Raw genomic sequence first — 25,891 nt, 5'->3', positions numbered from 1 at the left:
ATTGAAGAGCAAAAACTGAATAGACCTGTCTATGTATACAAGTGATTTTGATTACATCATCATTTTCCTTGTGTTAAAGTAAGTTCTTTGCTTAACATCAAGGAATAGATGGGCAATTTGCCAAGGGCTCAAGGGCCACAATTTGAATATAAATCTTAATTTGTTTGAATAATCCCTGCCAAGATGTTTGTTTGAACTTGTATTTTCCTTGAAAGTATTAAATTGCCTTCATCTTTCTAGCTATATGCAATAAGACTACATTATAGGTGACAAATGAAGTTGTGAAGTAAGACTATTAATAACCTAGACTAAGAAAGCTGTTGCTATCATAGAACATGGAGCAATAACTTTTATCTGCTGTATAAAAAGCAATGGAAGCACCTGGACAAAGATTGTAATATGCCTTCAGGGGAGTTTTTTTCATTTTAAAAGAGAAATGGAATGGATAATTTAAGAGTCTTCCTTCCTTCAAGCGGAAGAATGAATTTTGTGAAACAGGACATGTGCCCATTGCAAGATACAACTAATTTTCCAATACAAATGTAAATAACTAACTATATACAAACATTCAACCTACAATCTAATGTGGGCATAGAGACAGGACAGCCATACCAAACAAACAAATAAAATTGTATTAAGTATTGCTATGAATATTTGTGATACCCCTAAAATTTCTCAAGAAATCAATTGACATTTGAAGATCTCTTTTCTTTCTTTCTTTTAATATATATCAACATTGTTAAAAATAAGACTGAACTCTAGTTAATTTGTATTTTTCTCACTGCATCTGTCCAATCACCTATAAAAAATCTTGATTACTGAAACCATATTATTTGGGAAAAAATAAATCTAATGGATCACAGCATCATCAATATAAGCAGAGTACTTATTCCAGGAGTGAAACACTCCTGGTTCCGACTGGATTGGCTGATCCGGTAGCTATGGTGGTGGGTGATTCAGAGAACCCATAGCAAAAATCCCTGCCCCCCCCCCCGACCACTCAATCGCCCGGTTGCCCACTTACTGCTTCTTTTTAAAAAATGGTTTTAAAAGGTAAAAAAAAGGCTCTGACAATCAGGCAAGTCAGCTGTGATCGTCAGAGCCTTTTTTTACCTTTTAAAAGCATTTTTACAACCTATTTGGGTGATTAGGTAGTAAAAAATGCTTTTAAAAGTTAAAAAAAGGGTCTGACGATCACAGCTGAGCTGCCTGATCATCAGAGCCTTTTTTTACCTTTTAAAAGCATTTTTACAACCTATTTGGGTGATTAGGTAGTAAAAAATGCTTTTAAAAGTTAAAAAAAGGGTCTGACGATCACAGCTGAGCTGCCTGATCATCAGAGCCTTTTTTTACCTTTTAAAAGCATTTTTTACAACCTATTCACCCAAACAGGTTGTAAAAAAATGCTTTTATAAGGTAAAAAGAAAGATCGCACACCACAGCTGTTCACACACCCCTTGCTGTTCTGCTTACCCCTTGCCTCCTTCTGGCGTGCACTGTGTGCATGCACCTCACATTGTGAGGCACATGGTGCGCACTGTGCATGCATGCGCATAGCACGCATGCACAGCCAGCAAACTGGTAGTAAACTGGTTCAGATTTCACCACTGAGTTATTCCATACTAGTAACATCTCTCTTTTTTTAAAAAAATTACAACCAAATCATAGCAGATATATTTAGCAATGCCTATCAGTTAACCTCTCAATGTAATTAAGTTGAACTTTGAAGGACAAAAATATTGATGGCTTTCTTCTTCACAGTAATTGCATACAGTATAGAATACAAACTAACTTCTGTCATGCAAATTCTCACAGAGAAACTCAATTCAGTGTTCCTTCTACCAGTGGAAATGAGGAATTTGGCAAAAGGCCATTTCTGTTATGGATCCCAGAACACTATGACATGTTCTTCTGAAATTGGCTTATTGGATACAGCACTGATATTTTGTTCCCAACAGGTAGCTCTTTTTTTAGGCCTGAATAAGATAAGTTACATTTACTTCAATGGAAGCTATGTGACATGAAGGCAATGCCAAAGTGAGACAATACAGCTTGTCTCCACAACATGCTCTTTGAGTGAGAAGCCATTTGGGTGAGGAAAAGGCTTTTCTTGACCTTCCTCACCCAGCACTGGTCAAAGTATATCCAGGCTTGGGGAGAGTGGTGCATACTGTGGGATTTCCAGGCTGGCCAGCTATGAAGATTCCTGCAAGATTTGCTGAAGTCACCCAGCCTGGATATATTGTGAGGGCCACAAGCTGGGCAGGTTTGGTATCCATTTCAGATAGTCTTAGATTTTGCTAAAGCTGTACAGCTTGGAGGCAATTTGGCAAGTGATGTGAGTCCCTGCAGCATTTGCCAAAGGCAGCCTGCCGATGCAGATTTGGCATGTACTATGAAAGCTACATGCTGAACAGCAGTGTTCTTGACGGCTGCTTTACCTTGAAACACTTTGTCAATTGCTGCAGAATAAAGGTCTTCTCAAATTTTATTTTATAGTAATTGCCAAAGGGAGTTTTCTGATCTTCCTCCTGTTCAATTCACATAAAATGTGTGGCACCTTATAAAGATTTGCACAGCCCTATTGTTCTTACAGACTGACATATTTTGCTAGATAATCCTTAATTTTACTTTATACTGGAACCTGATGTTCCAGCTAGAAATCATGGGGTTGCTTTTTTTAAAATGTTAATTCTGATGTCATTTGTGTTTTAAGTCATATGCACTTCCAGAAACTTTATAACATGTGTTGTTTAAATTAAATACAGAGGAAAGACCACTATGAAAAGTCACACAAATAAAAGTTCACATACATATTGAAATGAGATTGTCTACATTTTTAAAAAACAATGTATAAAGTGGGTCTGTAGAACAGGTAAAAGTTCTAATATAAAGTGACCTGAACATATTGCTGAGTTCCAAGTGCTCCTTTCAGCACCAACAAGACAAAAGGACAAGAGAATTACTAATCAAGTTTTATGTAGATTATCAGGTGGCTCTTCCTAAAAGTGGGGACATTATACTAGATAAAAGAGCTGCTTGTTACTTAAGGCCATATCAGTGCCTTTGAAGTAACTGAAAAATTCTGTATCATACAAATAATTTATAATAATATTTTTTTCCAGTTGTTTACTCATTAATTTAATAGACCATTGATGAAGCACTTGAAGGATGAGAAAAGATTCTTCCCTTCCCTTGCTTCACTTGTGGTAACATTTTTTCCAAATGCTTCCCCAGCCCTATTACTCACTACTGCACCTCACAGAAAGTAATTTCAAAGGTATGTTATGTTTTAAATATTTTGTACTTTAAATAGATATAAAGGAATATACATATATCTATTTTTCATCCATTGAGTCCAATTTGAGCCAATCAATTTCTCCAGACTCAGTTCCTTACAAAAGTTCTTTATTTATTTTAGGGATCCTCAGAAAATAGAGGAACAAATTCCTTTTGGCCCAGCCATTAACTAATACGTTCCAAATTTTGCCATGATGTACACAAAAGCCTTGTTGTATAGGCAATGAAACAAAACTAAAACTCTTCCTTATATTCTCATATTATTCATTGTTTCCATTCATCTTAATTTAGTTCTCTGCTTTCATGTCCTTCAGTCTTTTCTGAAACCTGTCTGTTCATTTGTCATTTCTCTGTTCATGTATGGTTGAATTCTGCTTTGAAAGATTTTAATCAAGACTTTATTTGCATGAAGAATTAATGCAATGGGTCAACCTTTTGCAGCAAATCTTATATATTTCCATTCTTTCATATAGATATGGACACTAATATTTTCCAAGGCCACCCAATCTTGTTCTATATTTATTGAGACAGTTAACTTTCTCTTCTGCAGCTTTAAACAATTCAGTGGGTTTTTCATTTGTACCTTTTCATTTTTCTACTTAATAGCTGGTCAACTGCTGTTCATACTGCATTCTCTAATGGAGATGGTTCATAAACATATTCTCTCTCTGCAAATCTTTCCATCACTCTACAAAACTAATACTGTATGTAAAAGGGTTAGGAGTAGTATATTTTTCTCCATTTTTATTTCTTGTTGACTTTCCTATGAATATTTCCTTGAATATTTCCATATTATATTTTTTTCAGTGATGTTTGTCTTGTTTAAAAAACACTCAATCATCTTACACCTTTATTGGCTATTACGGTAGCTTATTCAGAAGATTACCTGGATTTTATTTTTTTTAAAAACAGTCCCCCTTCGGTTATTACAATGTCTCTTGCTTTTTTTCCATTGCTCCTCACAATCACTTTCAAATGAAGTGTAATAAACCTTTTCCTTTTACGGATGCTCTATCCTGACTGTATATCCTACAGGTCAAAACTTGCTTTACAATTACACTTTTCAATTTTCTAACTTCAACCTATATATTTGACATCAATTCAGCTAGAAATATCTAGGTGTAAGCCTCCATTCATATGCTTGAAGATGTTGGCAAAAAGTTAATTGCTTTCATATAGAATCATGAATCATAGAGCTGGAAGGGACCCTGCAGGTATTCTAGTCCAACCCCTTGCCCAAGGCAGGAGACCTTATACAATCCCAGACAAATGGATGTCTAATTTTTTCTTGAAAACCTCCAATGATGGAGTACTCACAACTCTGGGAGGCAAACTGCTCCAGTGATTGTGATTATTTTTTATTTATTAAATTTGTTTGGCACCCATCTTGCCACACTTCTACCCATTTCTACCCATTGCTTCTTGTCATGTCCTCAGGAGTTTTGGGAGAATCAGCCAATTCCCTCTTCTTTGTGAAAGCCTCTTAAGCAGTGGTGGGATTCTACCGGTTTGATAGAACCAACTGATGGAAGAAATCTCCTTTTGTTTTTTTCCACTTTACAGGATTAATCCTGTAAGGAATTACAACTTTCTGGTGTTGTTTCCTAGCTTAATCTTTATTGCCCTGCTTACAGAAACTGCCTCACTATTAACCCTTATTACATTCTTGGCAGTGCGCCTAGACTTACTGTCACTTGCGATTCCAGAATTTCTCTGTTTTTTTTTTTTTTAAAGAAGAAATAATTGAATAACAAAGCAGGAGCTTTTAAGGACAAGGAACCAACATTCAGCAAGGCTTATTGGCTAGATAGACATTCAAATATGAGTTTAATACCCTTTCTGACTTTTGGTCTAAAATTGGTTTTTGGGGAAGTTTAATTCTGTGCTTGGTGATGTTTAATCTTGTGTTTAGTGATGAGATAATTTTCCCTATTCAGCTTTGTTTGGAAGGAAAAAAGTTAATCTCTGTTGCTGAAAAGAAGCAGCTTGGGAAATCTGACTAGTTCCTGTGTCTATTTGTTCTGGTAATTGGTTTAACAAGCAACAGATACTCTGTTTGCTCCTTTGCTTCATTCCTCACACTTTTGACCAGTCCTCACACTTACAACTGTCTTCACATTTTACGTTTTGCGCCCTATCTTGTAAGCTTGGTGAAGAAAAGCAGTTGTGAAATGAGTGACACAGTTGTTAAGAATGGGCATAAATGTGAGGATAGTCATAAGTGTGAGGACTGGTCAAAAGTGCGAGGACCGGTCAGAAATGACTTTTTCAGCCCTCTGAGTAGTCCCTATGCACATAGCCATGCCCACCCAGTCACATGACCACCAAGCCATGACCCAAAATAAGCCACACCCACAGAACCTGTTGTTAAAAAATTTGAATCCCACCACTGCCCTTAAGTATTAGAAGATCGCTATCATGTCACCTCTAATCATTGTCTTTGTGAGGTCAGACATACCCTCAACAGTTCACCTTACAATGTAGCCTCCAGACTCCTTACCAACTTTGCTTTTCTTCTCTGTACTCTTTATTCAGTCTCAGCATTTTGTTTCTCTTATGGTGACCAGAACTGGATATAGTATCCCAAGTGTGGCTTCACTACAACAGTATAGAGAGGTATTATCGCTTCTTGCGAATTGATGTGGCATAGTATTGGCTTTGGAATCTGCTGCACAATGCTGGCTCACACATAATTGGTGGTTCACTAGGACTCCTATGTTCCTCTCACAATTACTGAGCAGGTACTCTGTACCTATGCATTTGATTTTTCCTGCCCAAGTGCCAGAGCTTATATTTCTCACCACTGAACTGAATCTTGTTAGATAGGGCACAGTTTTCAAGTCTGTCAAGATACTTTTGGATCTTGAATCTACCTTCCAAAGTGGTGGCAATCCCTCCCCTGCATGATGTCATCTGCAATTTTTAATGAGTTTTGAGGGGTTATATCTACTCATCTAGATCATTTATGAAGATATTGAACAGTATTGGGCTTAAAACAGAATGGCAAATGGCAATCTGGGTCCTTGGCAACCTGTTCACACTGACATTGGGGTTGCTAAGTGCTCTGCAACTCATGACTATGTAATTGCCATTTTTAATCTTCACTGCTGGTTTCCCCAGAAAGTCAACAGGGAAGTCAGCAAAGAATGTTGCAGGCCACTGCCAACCTGGCTTGTTCTTGGGGACTAGCACCATAATCTAAGCTTACATTTTTATTTGGATTTCAAGACCTTTTTCAGTCAGCCTAAAAGTGAAACTAAAAGCTGCTTGAAAGAGGGACTCCACTCCACACAAATCAATCTGGCAGGCAGCTCTTTTGCTTTCTGATCTTTTTTTTTTCAACTGACATTTTAAGTTTTTCTTGGTTCATGATTCTTCCATTCCATGTTCCATCTTTATGTAATATGGTAAAAAGGGAAACTCCTCTTTCAATATTGGCACTGGCTTCCTTGTAAATTTGGTCTGGGAGTGTTCAGTTCCATCTGTCAAATCTTGGTGTTGTTCTTCGGAAACTGTACCTTCCAATTTCCAATGTAAGTACCTTCCAACCTCGATGCCATCCAGATTTGTCCAAAGTCACAATTTTTGTGGAAACAATATAGATACACATATTACATTGTCTTCTTCCAGTTTTGATTGTAGAGTTTCTCCTCTCAGGAGGTTTGACCTCATACTTGCAAAGCCTTATCTTATTTTCAGCTAAGCAACTCCCTCCCATCATATCAAGCAATAATCCCCTGAAAGGGAAACCAGAAATACACTCATATGGGCAGGCAGAAGATTATATTAGGAATCAGATAATAATCTCTTCCAAAATTAGTTATTATTTATTTAATGACAACTTTATAAACCAGTTCTCGCCACCAAAATATGACTCACTCAACCGGTATTAAATAATTAATATAGAAATAGCCTTTGTCTGATATACAAGGAAGTGTAAGAAAGTTCACGGAGAACAATATAGATATACCTTTAACCTTTAATTCTATTAGAAAATTGCACAACACAGTTCAACAAGCACCCACAGCTCCTTAAAATATATGGTTGCCTTCCTGCTTTTATTGGGGAACTATTTCCACATTATTATCACTTTAAACTTTGATAACAATGCAGAGCCTACAGTGGTAGCATTACAGTACTAAAGAATAATATGTGCACCTAAAAGTTGGTGGCAGCTACATTCTAAATGTAGTTATCCGATCCCAGTGTATAAATGGATACAAAACAGCTTTCAGGTGAGAAAATTCTTCAGTTCTGATCCACAATAGGGGAAAGTAGGAATGGTTTAGAAAAATCATTTGGAGGTCTCTGAATTTGTTTTACAGAAGTGAAAATTAAAATGAAGCTGTCTGTAACAGTAGCTCTGGAAACTGTTACACAATGTTACACTGGACTTACCACAAAGACTCATTTCCTACAGCAGAGAGAGTACATTCTGAGGTGGGAATCTCCTTCCTCCCAATTGCTTCAGAAGCACAGCAAAAAAGGGTTCTGACATTCTGATATCTATAGGAGTAGATAGCTCCTTGTTTTGTCTTGGAAGGCTAAACCAGAAAGACTGCTCAGGGAACTAGAACTCAAGAAAGAAGGAATATAGATGAGGTACATAAAACTCCATACAAGATGACAATACTAAAAGAGCCCCAGAGAATAATCTCAGAATTTTTTCTTGATTATTCTTTGGTGGGTGGATGACCTGAATTTATGGTAGAAAAATAATCTTCATAATAAGTCCTATATATTCTTTTTCTACAGCAGAATCAGGATGCCAACTGGGAGATATTAGAGCTATTCCTGGGAGTAAAATTTTATCTCTATCCCTTTCTATGAACTATGTTCTGTAGTATGTTCATGCTGAAAGATGCTTCAGATGAGGCATACAAATTAATTTGATAGTGCTTTATGAAAGAAAATATAAAAGATACATGGCAACTGTTGTCCCCCAGGATGGCATTAGTGTTGAGAATGGCCAAGATGATTGTATTTCTCATGGAATGAGTGACAATCCCCTGGGAAGCAGGGTTATTCTGAGTCTTGCAGAATAGTTTGATGTAGTTTGGAAATCGTGGTGGGAAGACTTAGTGACAGTGGGGCTCTTGAAAGGAAATTAACAGATTTTCCGGTACTCTGAATTCCTCTATTGTATTCAGAGTTTTTGCTATCTTAGCTAGAAATGTTGAGATGATCCTGCTCGAAATTGAGATATATATTGTATATTGTAACTGGCTAATTGAATCCCTAAACTATCAGGTTTAATGTTGCTGGAACACTTTATGGTTGGAATTTTGGCAGATGAACCGTGTTCAAGTAATAGGACATTGTGGGCCAACTGCTGTCTATCCACAACATGGACCACCTTCTTCTAGGGGAATCTGTGGCCAGCAGCAGTGTATTGTCACATAACTGGAGTCTGACTCTCTTCTTCATTCCTGTCACTGGAAATGATTCTTAGAGGTATCCCTAGAAGTTTGTTGCTGTCCATTAGTTTGCAAGTCATTCTGCTGAAAAGTCAAAACAGGAAGGCCAAAGCCAGAGAAAAAAGAAACAAATGAAAGGAAATAAATACAGATCTCTTGACTACCAGAATGACAGAAAGAGCTCACACTTGTTCAGCTCACACCAAAGCACAGCAGGGCTGGGACTATGAAAAGGAGACCCTCTTCCCAAAATAACCACATCAAAATCCTCTCTAGCCACTTCCCCCATTCCAGACTGAGGGAAAGAATGTGAAACTCAGCTATAGGAAAATTAACAGCAATTTTATGTTCAGAATTGGTTTGATACTATTACAACTTGTTTACTAGGTGTAAATAAAATACATACGACTGTCTTAATTATAGCAAATGGAACTCCTAATACTAAAATTTATTAGGTCTTAAAGTGGGGAATATGTAAGAGCTATGTGTGCATACAGAGTAAGGGTGACATGTTCATCAAGATTATAAAACAGAATGCGAAGAAAATTTGTATGAGTTATTTTTGAACCCTTTAATAGAAGATTTTTAAAAGACAGTTAAAAGAATGTTTTCTACAGATGTCTCATACATTAACTAGTACACTCGGTTGAGCTTATGAACTTTTAGGCCACACTGGAAACAGCGTACTTAGTATAAATGAGGTTTCATGCCCATAGACTGGTATGTGAGTTTCTTACTGTACTGTAGGGTAGCATACTTCCCATTAATTACTCTCAGAGTTCCTGAAGTTCATCTTTGTCTCTCTTGTAGCTCAAATATCTTCACATTTTCTGTGGAAAAAAGCTGCCTCAAGCCTGTCAAATTTCCACTTTGAAGAACCTGTCCTTGCATCTGGCCTCGTATCTAGCAATAGCCAAACTATATTCCTGGCAGAATTTCTTTATTTTACAATGCTTTAATTTCCATTACATACTTGAAAGAACACCAATAATCTATAAATAGCTGATCAGAAACGCCATGATTTTATCTCCTGGATGATACCAAGTTTCTTTAATAGTTGCTTTATATTTCTGAGTTCTGCTACTTTAGTAATATATCATCAATTTACTGTTTTTTATACTACTTTCTCATTACAAAGAATTCCAAAAGAATGGTGGGTTAACAGCTGAGAAGTTTATTCTTAAAAAATCTGTATATTAAAAGAGCTTGAAAGAATCTAGGGCTTTGGCATACTCATTTTCAAATCACTTCAGAGAATATAACTACCGTGTAGCTACACTAAACAAGTACTCTAAAACTCTGTTTCTTCAGAACTTCCAATGATGTTTGTTTTTCTTCAATCAAAAACTCATGGATACATTTAATGTTTACATCTCAAAGAAATTATTGAGAATTTCTTTCCTTTCAGTTTATATGTTTCCCACCATATAGTTGTATTTTATTCTATCCCTTAAGTATAGAATTTTTTATTGGCCAAGTGTGATTGGACACACAAGGAATTTGTCTTGGTGCATATGCTCTCAGTGTACATAAAAGAAAAGATACGTTCATCAAGGTACAACATTTACAACACAATTGATGGTCAGTATATCAATATAAATCATAAGGATTGCCAGCAACAAAGTCATACAGGCATAAGTGGAAAGAAATTGGTGATGGGAACTGTGAGAAGATTAATAGTAGTGCAGATTCAGTAAATAGTTTGACAGTGTTGATGGAATTATTTGTTTAGCAGAGTGATGGCCTTCGGGAAAAAACTGTTCTTGTGTCTAGTTGTTCTGGTGTGCAGTGCTCTGTAGCATCATTTTGAGGGTAGGAGTTGAAACAGTTTATGTCCTGGATGTGAGGGAACTGTAAATAAAGCGTTTATCAACGCTTCTTTGTTGGAAGGGGTTTTCCCTGCCGCCTTGAAAGAGGCGGTGGTGAGACCCCTCCTCAAGAAGCCCTCCTTGGACCCAGCTATTTTGGGTAATTATCGTCCAGTCTCCAACCTTCACTTTGTTGCGAAGGTTGTAGAGAGTGCTGTGGCGCGACAGCTACCCCAATACCTGGATGAAGCCGTCTATCTAGACCCGTTCCAGTCCGGCTTCCGACCCGGGTACAGCACGGAGACAGCTTTGGTCGCATTGGTGGATGATCTCTGGAGGGCCAGGGACAGGGGGTATTCCTCTGCCCTGGTCCTATTAGACCTCTCAGCGGCTTTTGATACCATCGACCATGGTATCTTGCTGCGCCGGTTGGGGGGATTGGGAGTGGGAGGCACCATGTATCGGTGGTTCTCCTCCTATCTCTCTGACCGGTCGCAAACGGTGTTGACAGGGGGGCAGAGGTCGACCACGAGGGACCTCACTTGTGGGGTGCCGCAGGGGTCGATTCTCTCGCCCCTTCTGTTCAACATCTATATGAAGCCGTTGGGTGAGATCATCAGTGGCTTTGGGGTGAGATACCAGCTGTACGCTGATGACACCCAGCTGTATTTCTCCACCCCAGGCCACCCCAATGAAGCTGTTGAAGTGCTGTCCCGGTGCGTGGAAGCCGTACGGGTCTGGATGGGGAGAAACAGGCTCAAGCTTAATCCCTCCAAGACGGAGTGGCTGTGGATGCCGGCACCCCAATTCAGTCAGCTGCAGCCGCGGCTGACTGTTGGAGGCGAGTTATTGGCCCCAAAGGATAGGGTGCGCAACTTAGGTGTCCTCCTGGATGAACGGCTGTCGTTTGAAGATCATTTGACAGCCGTCTCCAGGGGGGCCTTCCACCAGGTTCGCCTGGTTCGGCAGTTGCACCCCTTCCTTGATCGGGATGCCTTGTGCACGGTCACTCATGCGCTCGTTACCTCTCGCTTGGATTATTGTAATGCTCTCTACCTGGGGCTCCCCTTGAAGTGCACTCGGAGGCTTCAGTTAGTCCAGAATGCAGCTGCGCGGGTGATAGAGGGAGCTCCGCGTAGCTCCCATATAACACCGCTCCTGCACAGACTGCACTGGCTACCTGTGGCCTTTCGAGTGCACTTTAAGGTTTTGGTTACTACCTTTAAAGCGCTCCATGGCTTAGGGCCTGGGTACTTACGGGACCGCCTGCTGTTACCACATGCCTCCAACCGACCCGTACGCTCTCACAGAGAGGGACTTCTCAGGGTGCCGTCCGCCAAGCAATGTCGGCTGGCGGCCCCCAGGGGAAGGTCCTTCTCTGTGGGGGCTCCCACACTCTGGAACGAACTTCCCCCGGGTTTACGCCAAATACCTGACCTTCGGACATTCCGTCGCGAACTGAAGACACATCTTTTTATTCGCGCGGGGCTGGCTTAAATTGAATTTTATTAAATTTTAAATTTCTTATTAACTAATTTTAAATGGGGTTTTTAATTCATTGTATATTTTTACTTTTCAGGCCAATTTTAAAATAAGTTTTTTAATTGCATTTTAAATTGTATATTGTACTGTCTGTTTTATTTTTGCCTGTACACCGCCCTGAGTCCTTCGGGAGAAGGGCGGTATAAAAATCAAATAAATAAATAAATAAATAAATAAATATTTTCACGGCCCTCTTCTTGATTCGTGCAGTATACAGGTCCTCAATGGAAGGCAGGTTGGTAGCAATTATTTTTTCTGCAGTTCTAATTATCCTCTGAAGTCTGTGTTTTTCTTGTTGGGTTGCAGAACCGAACCAGACAGTTATAGAGGTACAAATGACAGACTCAATAATTCCTCTGTAGAACCGAATCAGCAGCTCCTTGGGCAGTTTGAGCTTACTGAGTTGGCGCAGAAAGAACATTCTTTGTTGTCCTTTTTTAATGATGTTTTTGATGTTAGCTGTCCATTTGAGATCTTGTGATATGATAGAACCTAGAAATTTAAAGGTTTCTACTGTTGATACTGTGTTGTCTAGTATTGTGAGAGGTGGAAGTATGGAAGGGTTTCTCCTAAAGTCTACAATCATTTCTACGGTTTTGAGTGTGTTCAGTTCCAGATTGTTTTGGTTGCATCACAAGGCTGGTCGTTCGACCTCTCGTCTGTATGCGGATTCGTCATTGTCTCGAATGAGACCAATCACTGTTGTGTCATCTGCGAACTTCAGTAGCTTAACAGATGGATCATTGGAGATGCAGTCATTGATATACAGAGAGAAGAGAAGTGGGGAGAGCACACAGCCTTGGGGGGGCCCTGTGCTAATTGTACAGGTATTTGATGTGATCTTGCTTAGCTTCACCTGCTGCTTCCTGTTTGTTAGGAAGCTTGTGATCCACTTACAAGTCTGTTCTGGTACCTGTAGCTTGTTTATATGCATATAATGCATACTATATGCATATTATATGCATACGCATATGCACCAAGACAAATTCCTTGTGTGTCCAATCACACTTGGCCAATAAAAAATTCTATTCTATTCTATTCTATCCCTTAAGTATTTCACTTCTTCTCACAAATAACTGCAGGTGTCCTCTACTTATCTATAGACATTGTGGAAACCATAATTTTAATTATTTATAATATATCTTATCTTCTTTTCAATGTAGGAGAAAAAGCTTTTGAATTAATAACAGTTTTAATCAGCCACCCTCATAAAGAAAGAAGGGACTTAATACCCTGCATTAGGGGTGTCAAATGTTTGAAATCAAATAGAAAGTGCTTTTCGAAAGTAAGAAATCCACAGGACAAAACTTCATTGTTTTTTGTGCACAATAAAAATTGTATTAATTATTTCTGTATCCACCTTTATTATTTTTTCTAAATAATTCAAGATGGTGAACATATCTAATACCCTTCCTCGCCCCCTATTTTCCCCACAATAACAATCCTGTGAGGTGAGTTGGTCTGAGTTACTGAGACTTGCCCAAAATTACCTAGCTGGCTTTCATGCCTAAGGCATGCCTAAGGTTAGAACTTAACCACCAGTCCAAAATAGCTATATATTGCCAAAATCATATGATTCCTGGTAGCTTTAAGAGCATTATTAGGACAGATTCAGGACTGGTATATTTCTTTTTTAAATTTGATTACATTTTAGAACTTTTACTTACAAATGTTAAGCCTAGGGAACTTTAGAAAACTATGCTATCCCACCATATCTCTGTAGCATGGTATAACAAAAAATTGATTTTTGGGGATACAAGCCAGGTACTGACAGGGCAGGGGCATGGCAAATGTTGCCGATAAATAGACTTTACTGAAATTGGTGAAACTGAGATATATGCTAATAACAGAAAGAAACAGAAACTTTTATGGATTGTGAACAGTTTGAGAGGTTATGTTTTGCTTTTTATTTTGTGTCTATTTCCCTTAACTATCTTGCATTTTAAGTAATTCTGGATCCATTTGTTTGTTCTAAACAACCAAGAGTGATTTACTTCATTTTGGTAACTTCAGTATGCAAATGTCATACCTGTTGCCCTAGTTCCCTTTTACTTGTTGAAATTAACATCAGTCAGAACTCTCTTAGAACTTCCCAACTTTACTTGAAATGTGCTAGTTTGGACGCAAACGACAAACAAAATATTAACTTAAAATAGGTGTGTTGATATAAGCACTTTTGTATGTTTAATCTATCAAAAAATAAACAACTAAAGCAATAATATGAGTAATAGTATGAATCAACTCACTATGCCACTGAAGTGAGCTGATTTCAGAATTGTTAATTGAACTTTAACTTAATGGTACAAAAAGCAGCTCCCTAGATTTACTCCATCTAAGGGATGGAGTAAAATTAATTGAGAGTATCTTGAAGTTGAAGATAGAGTAAATTAAAAAGGCAGAGCCTCATCAGAAGAGGATAGTATTCTCAGACAGAGAAAACAGAATTTATTCCAACTCCTTTACAAAGTATTGGAATTACTTTCAAAGAGGCACTTATCACGCAACCACCTTAATTTGTTCACTGAATTTTACAAATGCTCCAGATAACAATATCATTAATTTGTAACTCTTCCATCTTTCTCAGAGCCATATCTTCTTTTTCCTTTTGAGGAAAAAAAACTTTAAACAGTGACAGACTTATAATTGCCCAACATTTCTGTTTCATATATCAGCATGGAACATTTTGCAAAAAACAAAAACAGAATTGTGGATCAATTTCCATCTCAAATGCTTTTCAAAAATTGGCAGGTAGTAATCATGGTTTACAAAGTTACACTTTGTAAGAAGTACACTTCCCATACAGAGTTTTGGGAAAATTGAAATTAAAAAACAGCTTAATCTTTTGTGATCTTTTATATTACCTTGGCCTGAAAAAGTTATTGTCATACTGATTTATTTCTTATAATTAAAATATAATTCAATTATGAAAGTGCAAATATAAAAAGACTAAAACAAAAATATATCCCCATTGACAGGGCACTCATTCATAGTTCTGAGAATTTAGAGAAATCTATCATGGTTTTCCAGGTAATATTCTGAATTTTGAAGAATATTTAATTCCCAATTCAGTTTTGATCCAATTTCATTTATAGCACTAGGATACTGTAATTAGAAAATAAGAGCTTTCTTTTCAGGTAGTAGTCAGCTTTAATAGAGCTCTGAGAGACAGCCCAAGCTCAATGCTAGAGCACATGAGTTGACAAGATTCAGTCTCTGACATCTGTGCCTAGAAAAAGGTTCAGAGGACAGAGCTACGAATTACACTGCCCCAGAGTCTGCACATTCAATCCACAGAGACTTTATAGTTCCAGATGGACGGACACATGGACTGACTGATTGAAAGAACAGTGCTGTGCAGAATGGGCTTCAGTCTGGCATTAGTGATAAAAGCAAAAATGCAAGAAACTCACCAGAGTGTGTCCTGAGGTGTCCTGTGAGAGCATCCCTTCTTCGGCAGGCATAGCTACAAAAGGGACATTTGAATGGTTTTTCTCCAGAGTGTAATTTGATGTGCCTCAGTAGGTTCCCTTTTTGGGTGAAGGAAGCTCCACACTGATTACAGTGAAAGGGACGCTCACCTACAGCAGATGAAAGAAGAGAAACAACACATCAGTTAAGAAACACTGATTGAAAGATCATTAACACCTAGACTGGCTGAAAATCTTCTTCCTCAACATATATTACAACCATCTGAAAAATAAGGGACCAATTCATAGCAGCTAGATTCGCCTTAGTTAGAGGTTCTTTACTTCTTTTGTTTTCAAATCACATTATCAGATAATCAAACCCTATGACTTCACTATTCAGCTATTGCAGGCATCTAAAATTAAATGGAAAAATTGCAATACTTGAAGCAGACAAGGGCTATGCTTAGGAAAGATCAGTTGTCAGCTGTAGAAAAGGAAAGCTCAGAAACAATTAGGTGGACTAATGATCAAATTAAGTATGCTATGTTCATACAACCCTGCAGAATCCAAGAAAAGGCTACAAAATCATCTTTCAATGAAGCATTAAATCATCCCCACAAAATTAAAACTGCAAATGTAAGAATTGTATACAGACATTTTAAGTTTCACCAATGATAAGTTGTCTTCCATATTTCAAGCAGACATTAGCATAGCCAAATACATTTCTCTACCTGCAGGTAAAGAAACACCTAAAACACAGCAGGGGGAATCCTCAATTTATAACTATCAAAACATTTTTCTGCAATGTGACCGATAAAGTGACACGCCAGTTAACATTGCAACAAAGAAAGAATATTGTTGTTTACATTATTGTTTTTTAAAAATAATTTAGGTACCAGTATACAGATGAGGGAACAGTGAAGTAACTTCTAAGCAATCTGATGTTGTACATTTTATAGGTTAGCAGATTAAATATAATTAATGCTAATCTAAAATAGATTGTAGTTTCAGTTCTTGTGAATTCAAATTAAATTGTAAACTTAGATTTTAGAAATCAAATTACATTTCTAATTCAACTATCTGCTAAGCTTTTCATATGACTTTTAATAGCCTGAATTTCCTGAATTTCAAGCCTTTTTTGTCTTGACAGTTGAGACCCCGAGACTCATATGAAGGTAGCCATTTTTTGCACAAAGGGCTATATGGTCAGAGGAAAAAAATATGTCATGATGTTTTTTGACAGATACAAAGCAGTTTCCCTAATTTAATTGTGAAACGCCTTGATTAATTTAGCTTTGAAGGTCAGATATAAGATCTTATATATTTCAACCCCTCCCCACAAAAGGGCACATGTAGAATACTAAAAGGTCATATTATGAAGAAAGAGTACAAGAAGCAGTCCAGGACTGTACAGTCAGTCACAGGAAAGCAAAAAATTGAATAAATTAAAAGTTAGTGAAGGATGCTAACAAAATCCACAGGGGCATCTTTGAATGTGTTCAAAACAAAAGAAAAATTAAAGAATCAGAATATCAGTTGTTCATTGGAGACAGCATACTGCTAATAGGTAACAAAGAAAAGTTGGAACTACTCAATTCAATCTATCGCATCAAAACAAGACACATTCTTTAGGAAATTATAAAATAGGGCAAAGGGGCAATATTAAAATTGAGATCAAATCACGATCAAGAACTGTCTCTTTATTTGAATGAATCTCACATACCAGAGGAACTGTAGTGCACCCTAGCATACTGAACAAAGTAATATATATATATATATATATATATATATATATATATATATATATATATATATATATATATATATATATTAGTAATATATATATAATATAATATAATAAGTAGCTGATAGTCTTGTCAAACTAATGTACTGTCTTGGATAGGCACTACCATGATGCTATATAAGGAAAACAAATGCACTTTTAAGTTGCATCCACAGAAGTATAAATTCCAAATCCCAAGAAGTAATAAATCTATTTTTTCTGGTTAAACTCAAACCAGGTCTGAATACCTTTTTAAGAAGGCTGAAAAAAAATTGGTAAATTTCATGAAAGGGCATCAAGTACAATCAGGGACAGGTTAAGTTGATGAAGAGAGATGGAAGTAATTAGGTGCGTTCTCTTAAAAACTTGAAAGAAAAAAGATATTTTGATTCAGGATTCAGGTCATAGAATAACAATAGGCAGACTGAATTCTAATAGAATATTACAAAAATCTTCCTAAGGGTAACAAGAGTTTGGCTGTAGAACCAATTGCTGAGAGAAAGAGGGGGCTCCTATTCAGTAGATCTAAATCAGGCAGGAAGGATATGCATTGCATGGCATGAGGGCTTCTGTGGTTTTCTACAATAGAAGCAGGAAGAATCCAAACACAGCCTTTTTTTCTTCCTGAGCTGATTAATTCTTTGCCCCCCACAACTGGAGTTTATTTCAGATTTTCAAGGTACAATCATTTAATATCTTTAACTTAGAACTTCACTGTTCAGAGTATTGAATGTTTCAAGAAGATAACTCAAAATTACAGTTTGGCTATTCTGTTACCAAGGACGGTTTTAAGTAATTGACACAATATTCATGCCCATGCCCCAATCAATACCTATATATCAAAACTTATTTGTAGAATTTTGTATAACAGTTTCACAAAAGACTAAGAAATAATTCATGATGCATATTAATATCATGCCAGAGAACAGCAGCTCAGCAGCTAATTATATTTCATAACCACAATTACTGCCTACTTCTGTTTACACTGGGAGTGTTACATCACCACAAGTTTAAAAAGAAACCTTCCAGGAGACCAGGCAAGGGATGTGTAATAAACTTATTTTATTTCTTCCAGGTTGATTCATATGCAAGCAACTAGTGACTAAAAAGAAAACTAGATATGTGTAGGCATGAATGGTAATTAATATATTTGTCTCCATATAGTTACAGGGTATTTTCATGTAGCATGTATGGGTGTTTGTATATGTATATACAGTATTTATAGATCTGTATGTGTGTGTTTGTGTGTGTCAGTTCTGAAATCCTTCAATCACATTTCAAAACAGTTCTCATGTGTTATTTCACCAGTAATGTACACTTGCAGCTCGATAGGGTGATAAGAGTTCTGAGGTAACAGAATAGACTCTGCCAGGCAGCAGATAGAAGATAAACTTTGGCAAAAGTAAACAAGTTGGCAGGTTAGACAGAATCTTAGCTATGGAATGAATGAGAAGAAGGCTCCATAGAAGAAAATAATATGATCTAGTGGTTATTGAACCAGGCTAGATGCGAGACTGTGAATTCTAGTCCTACCTTAGGCATGAAAGCTAACTGGATAACTTTGGGCCAGTCACTCTCTCTCAGCCCAACCCATTTCACAGGATTATTATTGTACAGAACATAGGAGGAATTCAGAAAATTAGGTATGGTCACCACATTGAGTTATTGATAAAAATAATAAAAGTTAGATTTTTAAAAAATCTAAAATCTAAATAATGTGGTATCTTCTTTATAGATGAAAGCGGTCCAGTTCATTCCACCATTTCAAAACTCAGATATTTCATTTGGCTTCATGTTTAGATTACTGTCTCCAACAATCCTGTCCACCCATCAGTTTGCTTACTATTACCATGCTATTAATAAAGTTCTACCTTTTACCTAGGAATAACTACCATTTTCTTTTTGAAATTAAACTAAAAGACTTAAACATGTAAATTACTTTTTCACATAGGGAAAGTTTCATTTGATAAAACATCTAAGCAATGCCTGAGGTCAGCAAAAACAGAGAACAAAATTACATCAAAACAGAAATAATTTCTGTACGGTTGAGAACTTCTGAATAGTCAATGCACCATTGCTTTAGTCTGAAAAAGAACAAAAAAGTATTTCTCAGTAGAGGAAATGTAATGGCTCAGAGAAGAACACTGCTTATATAATCTTTTTTTCTTTTTTTAAGATCATAATGTTACTTTAGAAAAATGCTAAAGTGCCTGAAGTATAAAATGTCCAAATTATCTCTGCCAGTAGATCACAACCTAACATTTGAAACTGTTTTAAAGTGAATTCCTATGTTTTATATCCAGGGTACATTAGTGACAATTACTTTGTAACACTGCTCTCCACATGAAAACATCCAAACAATTAAATGTTTTCTTGAATGTATGAAACAACATTATTGTGAGATGAAGCGCTAGAGCTGAGTATTAAGTTGAGCATTATGTGTTATAAATGGCACCAACTTTACAAACCCTCAGGAAGTTTTCCCTCACCATCTGGGATCTTTTTTAACAGCGACACCATAGATTGATCCCACAGTCTTCTATATACAGTACAAAGCACATGATTTATCTCTGAGCCATTTTTAATCTTTTCAAGAAAATATGCAGTCGTATTTTGCTCTAGACTGGATATTCTTCACGTCTCAATTTTTCTCTCCTGTTTTGGCTTGTTAATCCTTTGGAATTTCTTTCCCCTTCCCCATTTTCTTTTTTTTAAATCTGAATTTAACATCATGATTATGTTTCCATAAAATGGAAAGGCAAAAGATTAGAGAGTATTAGAGAAGATTAGAGAATAATAGAGGCCTAATATTAGAGAATATTAGAGGTAAGAAGGAAGTATACCTTGCCTATCCTGATTATGACCCAATCACTTTTACTGATCTTTCCTCTGGAACTTGCCAGACATAAAAAACTTAAGTTGATTCATATATCCACCAAATGAAATTATTAAAATTTTGACATATTGTCAAAATGGCCAGTGCATTTTGTAAATTTAGGTTTATGGTTTGATATGCTGTGTGAATCCAGCCAATAATGGGTTAGTCAATAAATTGTGATTTGATATATTGCATGGATATAGGCTTAATTATTATTATTATTATTATTATTATTATTTATTATATTTGTATACCGCCCATCTCCCGAAGGACTCAGGGCGGTTCACAGTCAAAAACAACAGAAAAACATATAATACATAAAAAGCTAAAAGAATAGACAGTTAAATTCAATTGATGCTCTAACTTTTAAATACAAATTTAAAACCTCATTTAAACCCTTTTTTTTAAAATCCCAAGTTTAAAACTACGTTCAAGCTAGATTAATGGCTTAATCTGCACAATGTCTGCTACCATGTTTTCTTCTTACAAACCAGATCAAACTGTAATAGCCAGATCTAGGCTTCTTAATGTTGGACGCAACACTGATCTTTTCATGTGTTGTAGTTTCCTAGTAATTACAGTCTCTCACACAGACAGGGGAAGCAATCTGGCTTTTTATTTTCTGTGAACAGAATCAGTCATAACTAATATTTACAATACACAAGATAATTTTTCAGATGCTGATCGCTACCAATTAATGCTAGAAACAAGCCACTGCATAATATGCCACTCCAGATCAGTACTGTCCTATATAACTGGAAAGATACTGAGAGTCAAGGAAAGAATCTTTCATTCTCTAGAACTTTGCTCATTTCAGCTGATAAAAGTGGGCAGGAAAGTGTAGCCAGATGGGTGAGAAACAGTTAATGTTTTTATGCAAGGAGCTGATATCCTAAAAGAGGCTGTGCTGCTAGACCTGGATCCTATGATTTTTCTACTGCCCACTGAAATATATCCACTTCTGCAAGGTGTCACTGGTCTGAAAGAAGCCGATTACTCTTGCTTTGGGCCTGGATATAGCAATGAAAGCCAGTGACCTCTGAAAGTATAGAAGGACAGGAGGTACTACCATAATAAACTTTCTAGACTTCTTAGCAGCATTTGATATTATTGAATGAGAAATATTGATAGATGGGAGAAATCAGAAGTTCCATTCCTTTCTGCTTAAGTTACACTAGAGAGTAACTTAAGAATTGATTATTGTTTATACATAGGATACTATCCTTTTGATTCTTGCTATTCAAAGTTTACATGAAACACTGGAGGATGAAATCTGGAATTTTGAGTATAATATCATCCATAGCATACAAAAATGATATACAACTTTATCTTCACCTGAATCAAGAAAGAGGCAGATGCTAGCAGTTTCTTAGAGGCTATGAGGCTAAAATTACATATGCTCCAACAAACAAGATGAATCTAAATAAGATGAAGGAGCAGTGGATAGCTGAATCTCAGACTCAGGAATTAAGAAAATGGTCTAATCTGGCTGAAATCATTTTTTCTTGAAAAAATAGGTCTATCACTTGGGACCTTTCTTTATACAGCGGTGGAACTTCCTTGATGTAAAACTTCCTTCATTTAAACAGAAACATCCTTGATACAAATAGGGAAAGTAATTACTTTGTGGAAAGAGATCATTATCTGGAAGATATTTTATTATTGTAGAAATTTTCTGCTGTTGAGCAATCCCAATAAAAATTCATTTGAGTTTCCTACTTCAGATATGCAGTCTTGAAAGAGGGTGACAGATCATTTCCAAGGCAAAGCCAAGTGATATGGGCTGCACACCAATGAAGATACATTGATAATGAAATGTGTGGACTGAAGTGACCAGATGGGTCCTGTTCCCTGCCACACCAATCATCACAGCCATAAAGTTAAATCTCCTATAGGTCCCTCACTACCACAGCAGGTAAAGAAACAGTTTTCAAAATAGAATTGAAAAGGCTATGGAGTCTTTCAAACAGGGCACAGTTGCAAAAAAAAAAAGCAAATTGTTCCTCCAGTGATTGATGGGTCTTACCATTCCACTTTCTCCTAGCTTCTTCCTGCTGCAGTCATAAGGTATGGTGCAAACAGGAAAATTTTGTTTTTAGCCAGTTTACACAGAAGTAAATTCATGGGGCAGTATTGCCAGTCATTTGGAGGGAGACTGGGCAAAACAACAGACAGAAATTGCCATTTCTGTCTGGCCCATTGCCATTCTAATCAGCACCACTACCAGCTAAAACTGGTTTTAACACCCCAATGTTTTATTTCTTTTACAGATGAAGAAGGTTTTTGCAAAACTGGGGGTGGGGAGAGAGATAAGGCACTCTCTACTGGTCAAATGATTACAAAGGGGAAACATTGGTGATTGGCTCTCTGCAACTCTTATCTGCCCACAAAAAAGCAAACCTGTCCATTCCAGTAGTGCCCATCTGTCCTTAAGTAGACAGAACAACCTGCTCATGCTAATTTCTCTTGGCTAAGACAAATCCTGGCCATCTGCAAGGGCCCCAGGAAAACCTCCATCCTTCTCTACAAAAAACCTTATTCTGGTTTCTTCTTCTTTCCTTGCAACATTTTCCTTTGACAACACAGGCCTTTTGTTGTTGTTTTGTATCTCACCTTAATCAGCCTCCAGGGGACAAAACTAAGAGAGTTAGTCTTGTTCCCTTCTTTCTTGTGAGGAAAGGAAAAGAGAGAGAGAAGGAGAAGCCAACTGTACATGGAAGCAGGGAATGGAAAAAAGCTGAGAGAAAGATCATTCTCTCCCGTACAAGCAATTAATAAATGTATGAAGCAAATCTTCCTTGCTCTTCACACAACAGCTTGCTAAATAGAAGTTATTTGGGAGAAATATATTTAAAGTGTGAAAGATAGAAGCTGTTCCTGCATTTCTGGAGGAAAGTGCTGGAGGAAGAGAGCAAAAGACATTGTCTGAGGAAAGCAGCTTATGCTGGAAACAAAGAGAAAGCAGAACACAAATGGGTCTGCAATATTTCTGTGAAAGGCAAGGAAAGAATGAAATCCTTGTAAATGCTATTCAAACAAGACTGAAGAAATCTGTTCTGTCCTCCCTCGCCTCCGCCCGAATGATGGCTTAATTAGCCGTCACTATCAGCTCTGGCAACAGAATAGCCAGCGTCTGCCAAGAGCCTCCGTTATCTTCCACAATGCTGGTGAGTCACCTAGAAACAAACTTCAGCTCTAGTCAATCAGTGGATTTGCCTGTTACAAAGAGACACAGCAGCTCTGGCTGCCTTTTATATCCTGTGGGGTGTGGCTCCATGACTCAGCACTTCCTAGGCCTGCCCCACCCTTGCTTCTGTTGTTCCCTCCTCTCCTGCCTACGAAACCAAGCCTGACTGCCATCAGCTGGGTCAGCAAGCATGGCCTGGGGGGGGGGAAGAGTCAGGGGACGGAGGCTTCATTATCTCTTCCACCTGGCCTGTTTCTGGCTCCTAAAGCTGAGCCAGGCAAGCCAGTGCTCCCGAGGTAAGTCCTGACGGCCCTTCCTGCTCACTGTCCAAGTCACTTTTTGGCAGCAGGCCAGGCTCGGGAGGCGCAGACACAACAAGATCAGCACTTTCAGGGTCGAATTATCAGATAAGTTATTGGAATAGAATTATTACTGGGCAAAATGCATTATGAAATAAGTATATGTCAAACACATCTACATATAGAAAATTCCATCAACTTCCCTATGGTGTGCTTTTATGAAGGTTTCTTCAGAGTAAAGCTAGAGTCTTCTCACTCCACAGGCATATTAAATATTGAAATTGAAAAAATAAGTCCTGGTTTCTTGGTAGTAGAGCAGTGGTGGGTTGCCCCCGGTTCAGTCCACTTCTATAGAACCGGTAGTAAAACAGGCAAGAGGCTCTGCCAACCTGCCACGACATCATCACTGGTGACCTGCGCATGCGCAGAAGCATCTTAGTATTTGCAGACCAGTAGTAAAGGTAAGTAGAACCCACCCCGTAGTAGAGTGACTATCTTAGTTAGTCCAGGAACTACCAAGGTATCTAGTTAAGCAGTGACAAGTTAGATCCTTCCTATAATATTTAACAAAACAAAGGGGAAAGTCCAAGAAAACTGATCCCAGAGTTCTTTGGATACGGATGTATTAATCAGTCTGAGGCATGGCAGCTATTGATATTTTTAAGGATTGTGGGGGCGGAGGTTGTACACATGAATATAGTTTTCATTGAGGATATGCAACATACTTAAATTTGATTTCTGAATCCAGCCTAATCATATGCCATTCTTTACATTTCCCCAATAAATTCAGATTTCTCTAAAAATGGAGACTGCTTTGCATACAGAGACTAATAGCTGGTAGACTGTTTTCATGCTGAATCTGTCACTGGTTTCTGTGTCTTTCTTGTGAAGGATGTTCTAATGTTAGTAAATATTTTATAACACCAAGTGGCTTCCAAAAATGGTAGAAGGGGAGGATTTTGTAAAACCAATAAAAAGAGAGGTTTGTATTAACAGACAGCCAATTTAGTATATACCTTCGTAGAAAAGGAGACTTAATACGAAAATTATCATTTCTCAAACATTATTGTGAAAGAGATAAGAACATGAATTTATGTTTTTTTAATATTTACTTCCTAGTAAGCAAAGTTTGAAAAGAAAGATTTCCCATTACTGCACATGATTATCAATGATGACTTGAGAAATACTAGAGAATAGACGTAGGCAATATCAACATCAGATGCCAAAGGCAGTCATCACATTTTTTTCTTTTGGCTGCTTACCAGTGTGACTCCTTTTATGTACCATAAGCACATTGGGCCCAATGCAAACCATGCCACAGACGTCACATTTCAGTTTACCATTCGGAAGCCGGATTCCTCCCTCGCCTGACAGCTCCTGCATTTTTCTGTTCTCCCCAATCTCCTGGTTTTCAATCAGGGGCTCTTCCAAACTGCTCCCTTCATCCTGCCCAATGATCCCATCTTCCCGCTTTAGACGCTTTCTGTTAGAATCCTCATCATCACTTTGCATTTCCCGCTTTATGGAATTTGCTGCAAAAGAAGAAGAAAAAGGAAAAGGAGGAGACGTATTAAAAATAATTCTGTTTACCTTACATTCATTTGTGAAAATACTACACAAGTATACGATTGCATTAATCTTAATCTCACTTTCAAAATATGGTTTATACGGGATTTTCTTGATTCTTTCAAATTCTGAAATTTGTATGTAACTTGCAAACTTGCTCTGCAGAGTATAGCACATTATGGGCTTATGGATATGAACAAGCCAGGACATAACTACAGAATCAAGGAGCAGGACATAAATACAGGACCAGGAGCAGTTGCTATTTTTTATTATTTGTAAATATCATTTGTATCTTCAAGTCAAATTCTTGAAGTCAAAGAAGATCTGGACTACTGTAAGAGGGTAAATTTAAACTGTTTCCCCATTCCTGGTTGCCATCTAGAGACTTTGGTACTCCAATTAAATTTGAAAAACCCATTAATTCCCTGTAACTCCTTTCTTTATTCCCTTAGATAGTCTTTTCCAAACTGGCACTGCCATGAGGGTGTACTGTAGCCAATGTTCTGTATTATCACAGCTAGAAATTCTAAGAGCATTATCTGATAATCAAGCTGAGATAGTGGGCTTAGGACACTAGTCTTTAGGAGCAAACTATATTGATCTCAAGACAAATTACCTCCTTATTACCTCCAAATTACCATGAGACCCCCCCCTCCTTGCTCAACATTAATTAAATAATATTTCTTTCACCTAGGATGTCATCT

At 37.4% G+C, this 25,891-nt stretch overlaps 1 protein-coding gene across 6 annotated transcripts in view; it reads right to left on the bottom strand.

Moving 5' to 3' along the window:
* IKZF2 (IKAROS family zinc finger 2) overlaps positions 1-25,891 on the bottom strand; it is a 132,231-nt gene that overhangs the window by 33,776 nt on the left and 72,564 nt on the right. For 4 of the 6 annotated variants that reach the window (XM_058186138.1, XM_058186114.1, XM_058186146.1 and 1 more), the window contains 2 exons: positions 24,884-25,153; positions 15,478-15,645 (listed from right to left, as the gene is read on the bottom strand). In XM_058186138.1, the coding sequence (XP_058042121.1) occupies positions 15,478-15,645; positions 24,884-25,153 (438 nt within the window). The remainder of the gene's footprint in view (positions 1-15,477; positions 15,646-24,883; positions 25,154-25,891) is intronic. The other 2 variants (XM_058186129.1, XM_058186155.1) reach the window with 1 other exon arrangement.

The sequence above is a fragment of the Ahaetulla prasina genome, chromosome 1, assembly GCF_028640845.1.
Source record: "Ahaetulla prasina isolate Xishuangbanna chromosome 1, ASM2864084v1, whole genome shotgun sequence".
Taxonomy (NCBI): domain Eukaryota; kingdom Metazoa; phylum Chordata; class Lepidosauria; order Squamata; family Colubridae; genus Ahaetulla; species Ahaetulla prasina.
The sequence above is the reverse complement of the archived record's forward strand: the minus strand, read 5'-3'. Positions and strand labels throughout refer to the sequence as shown.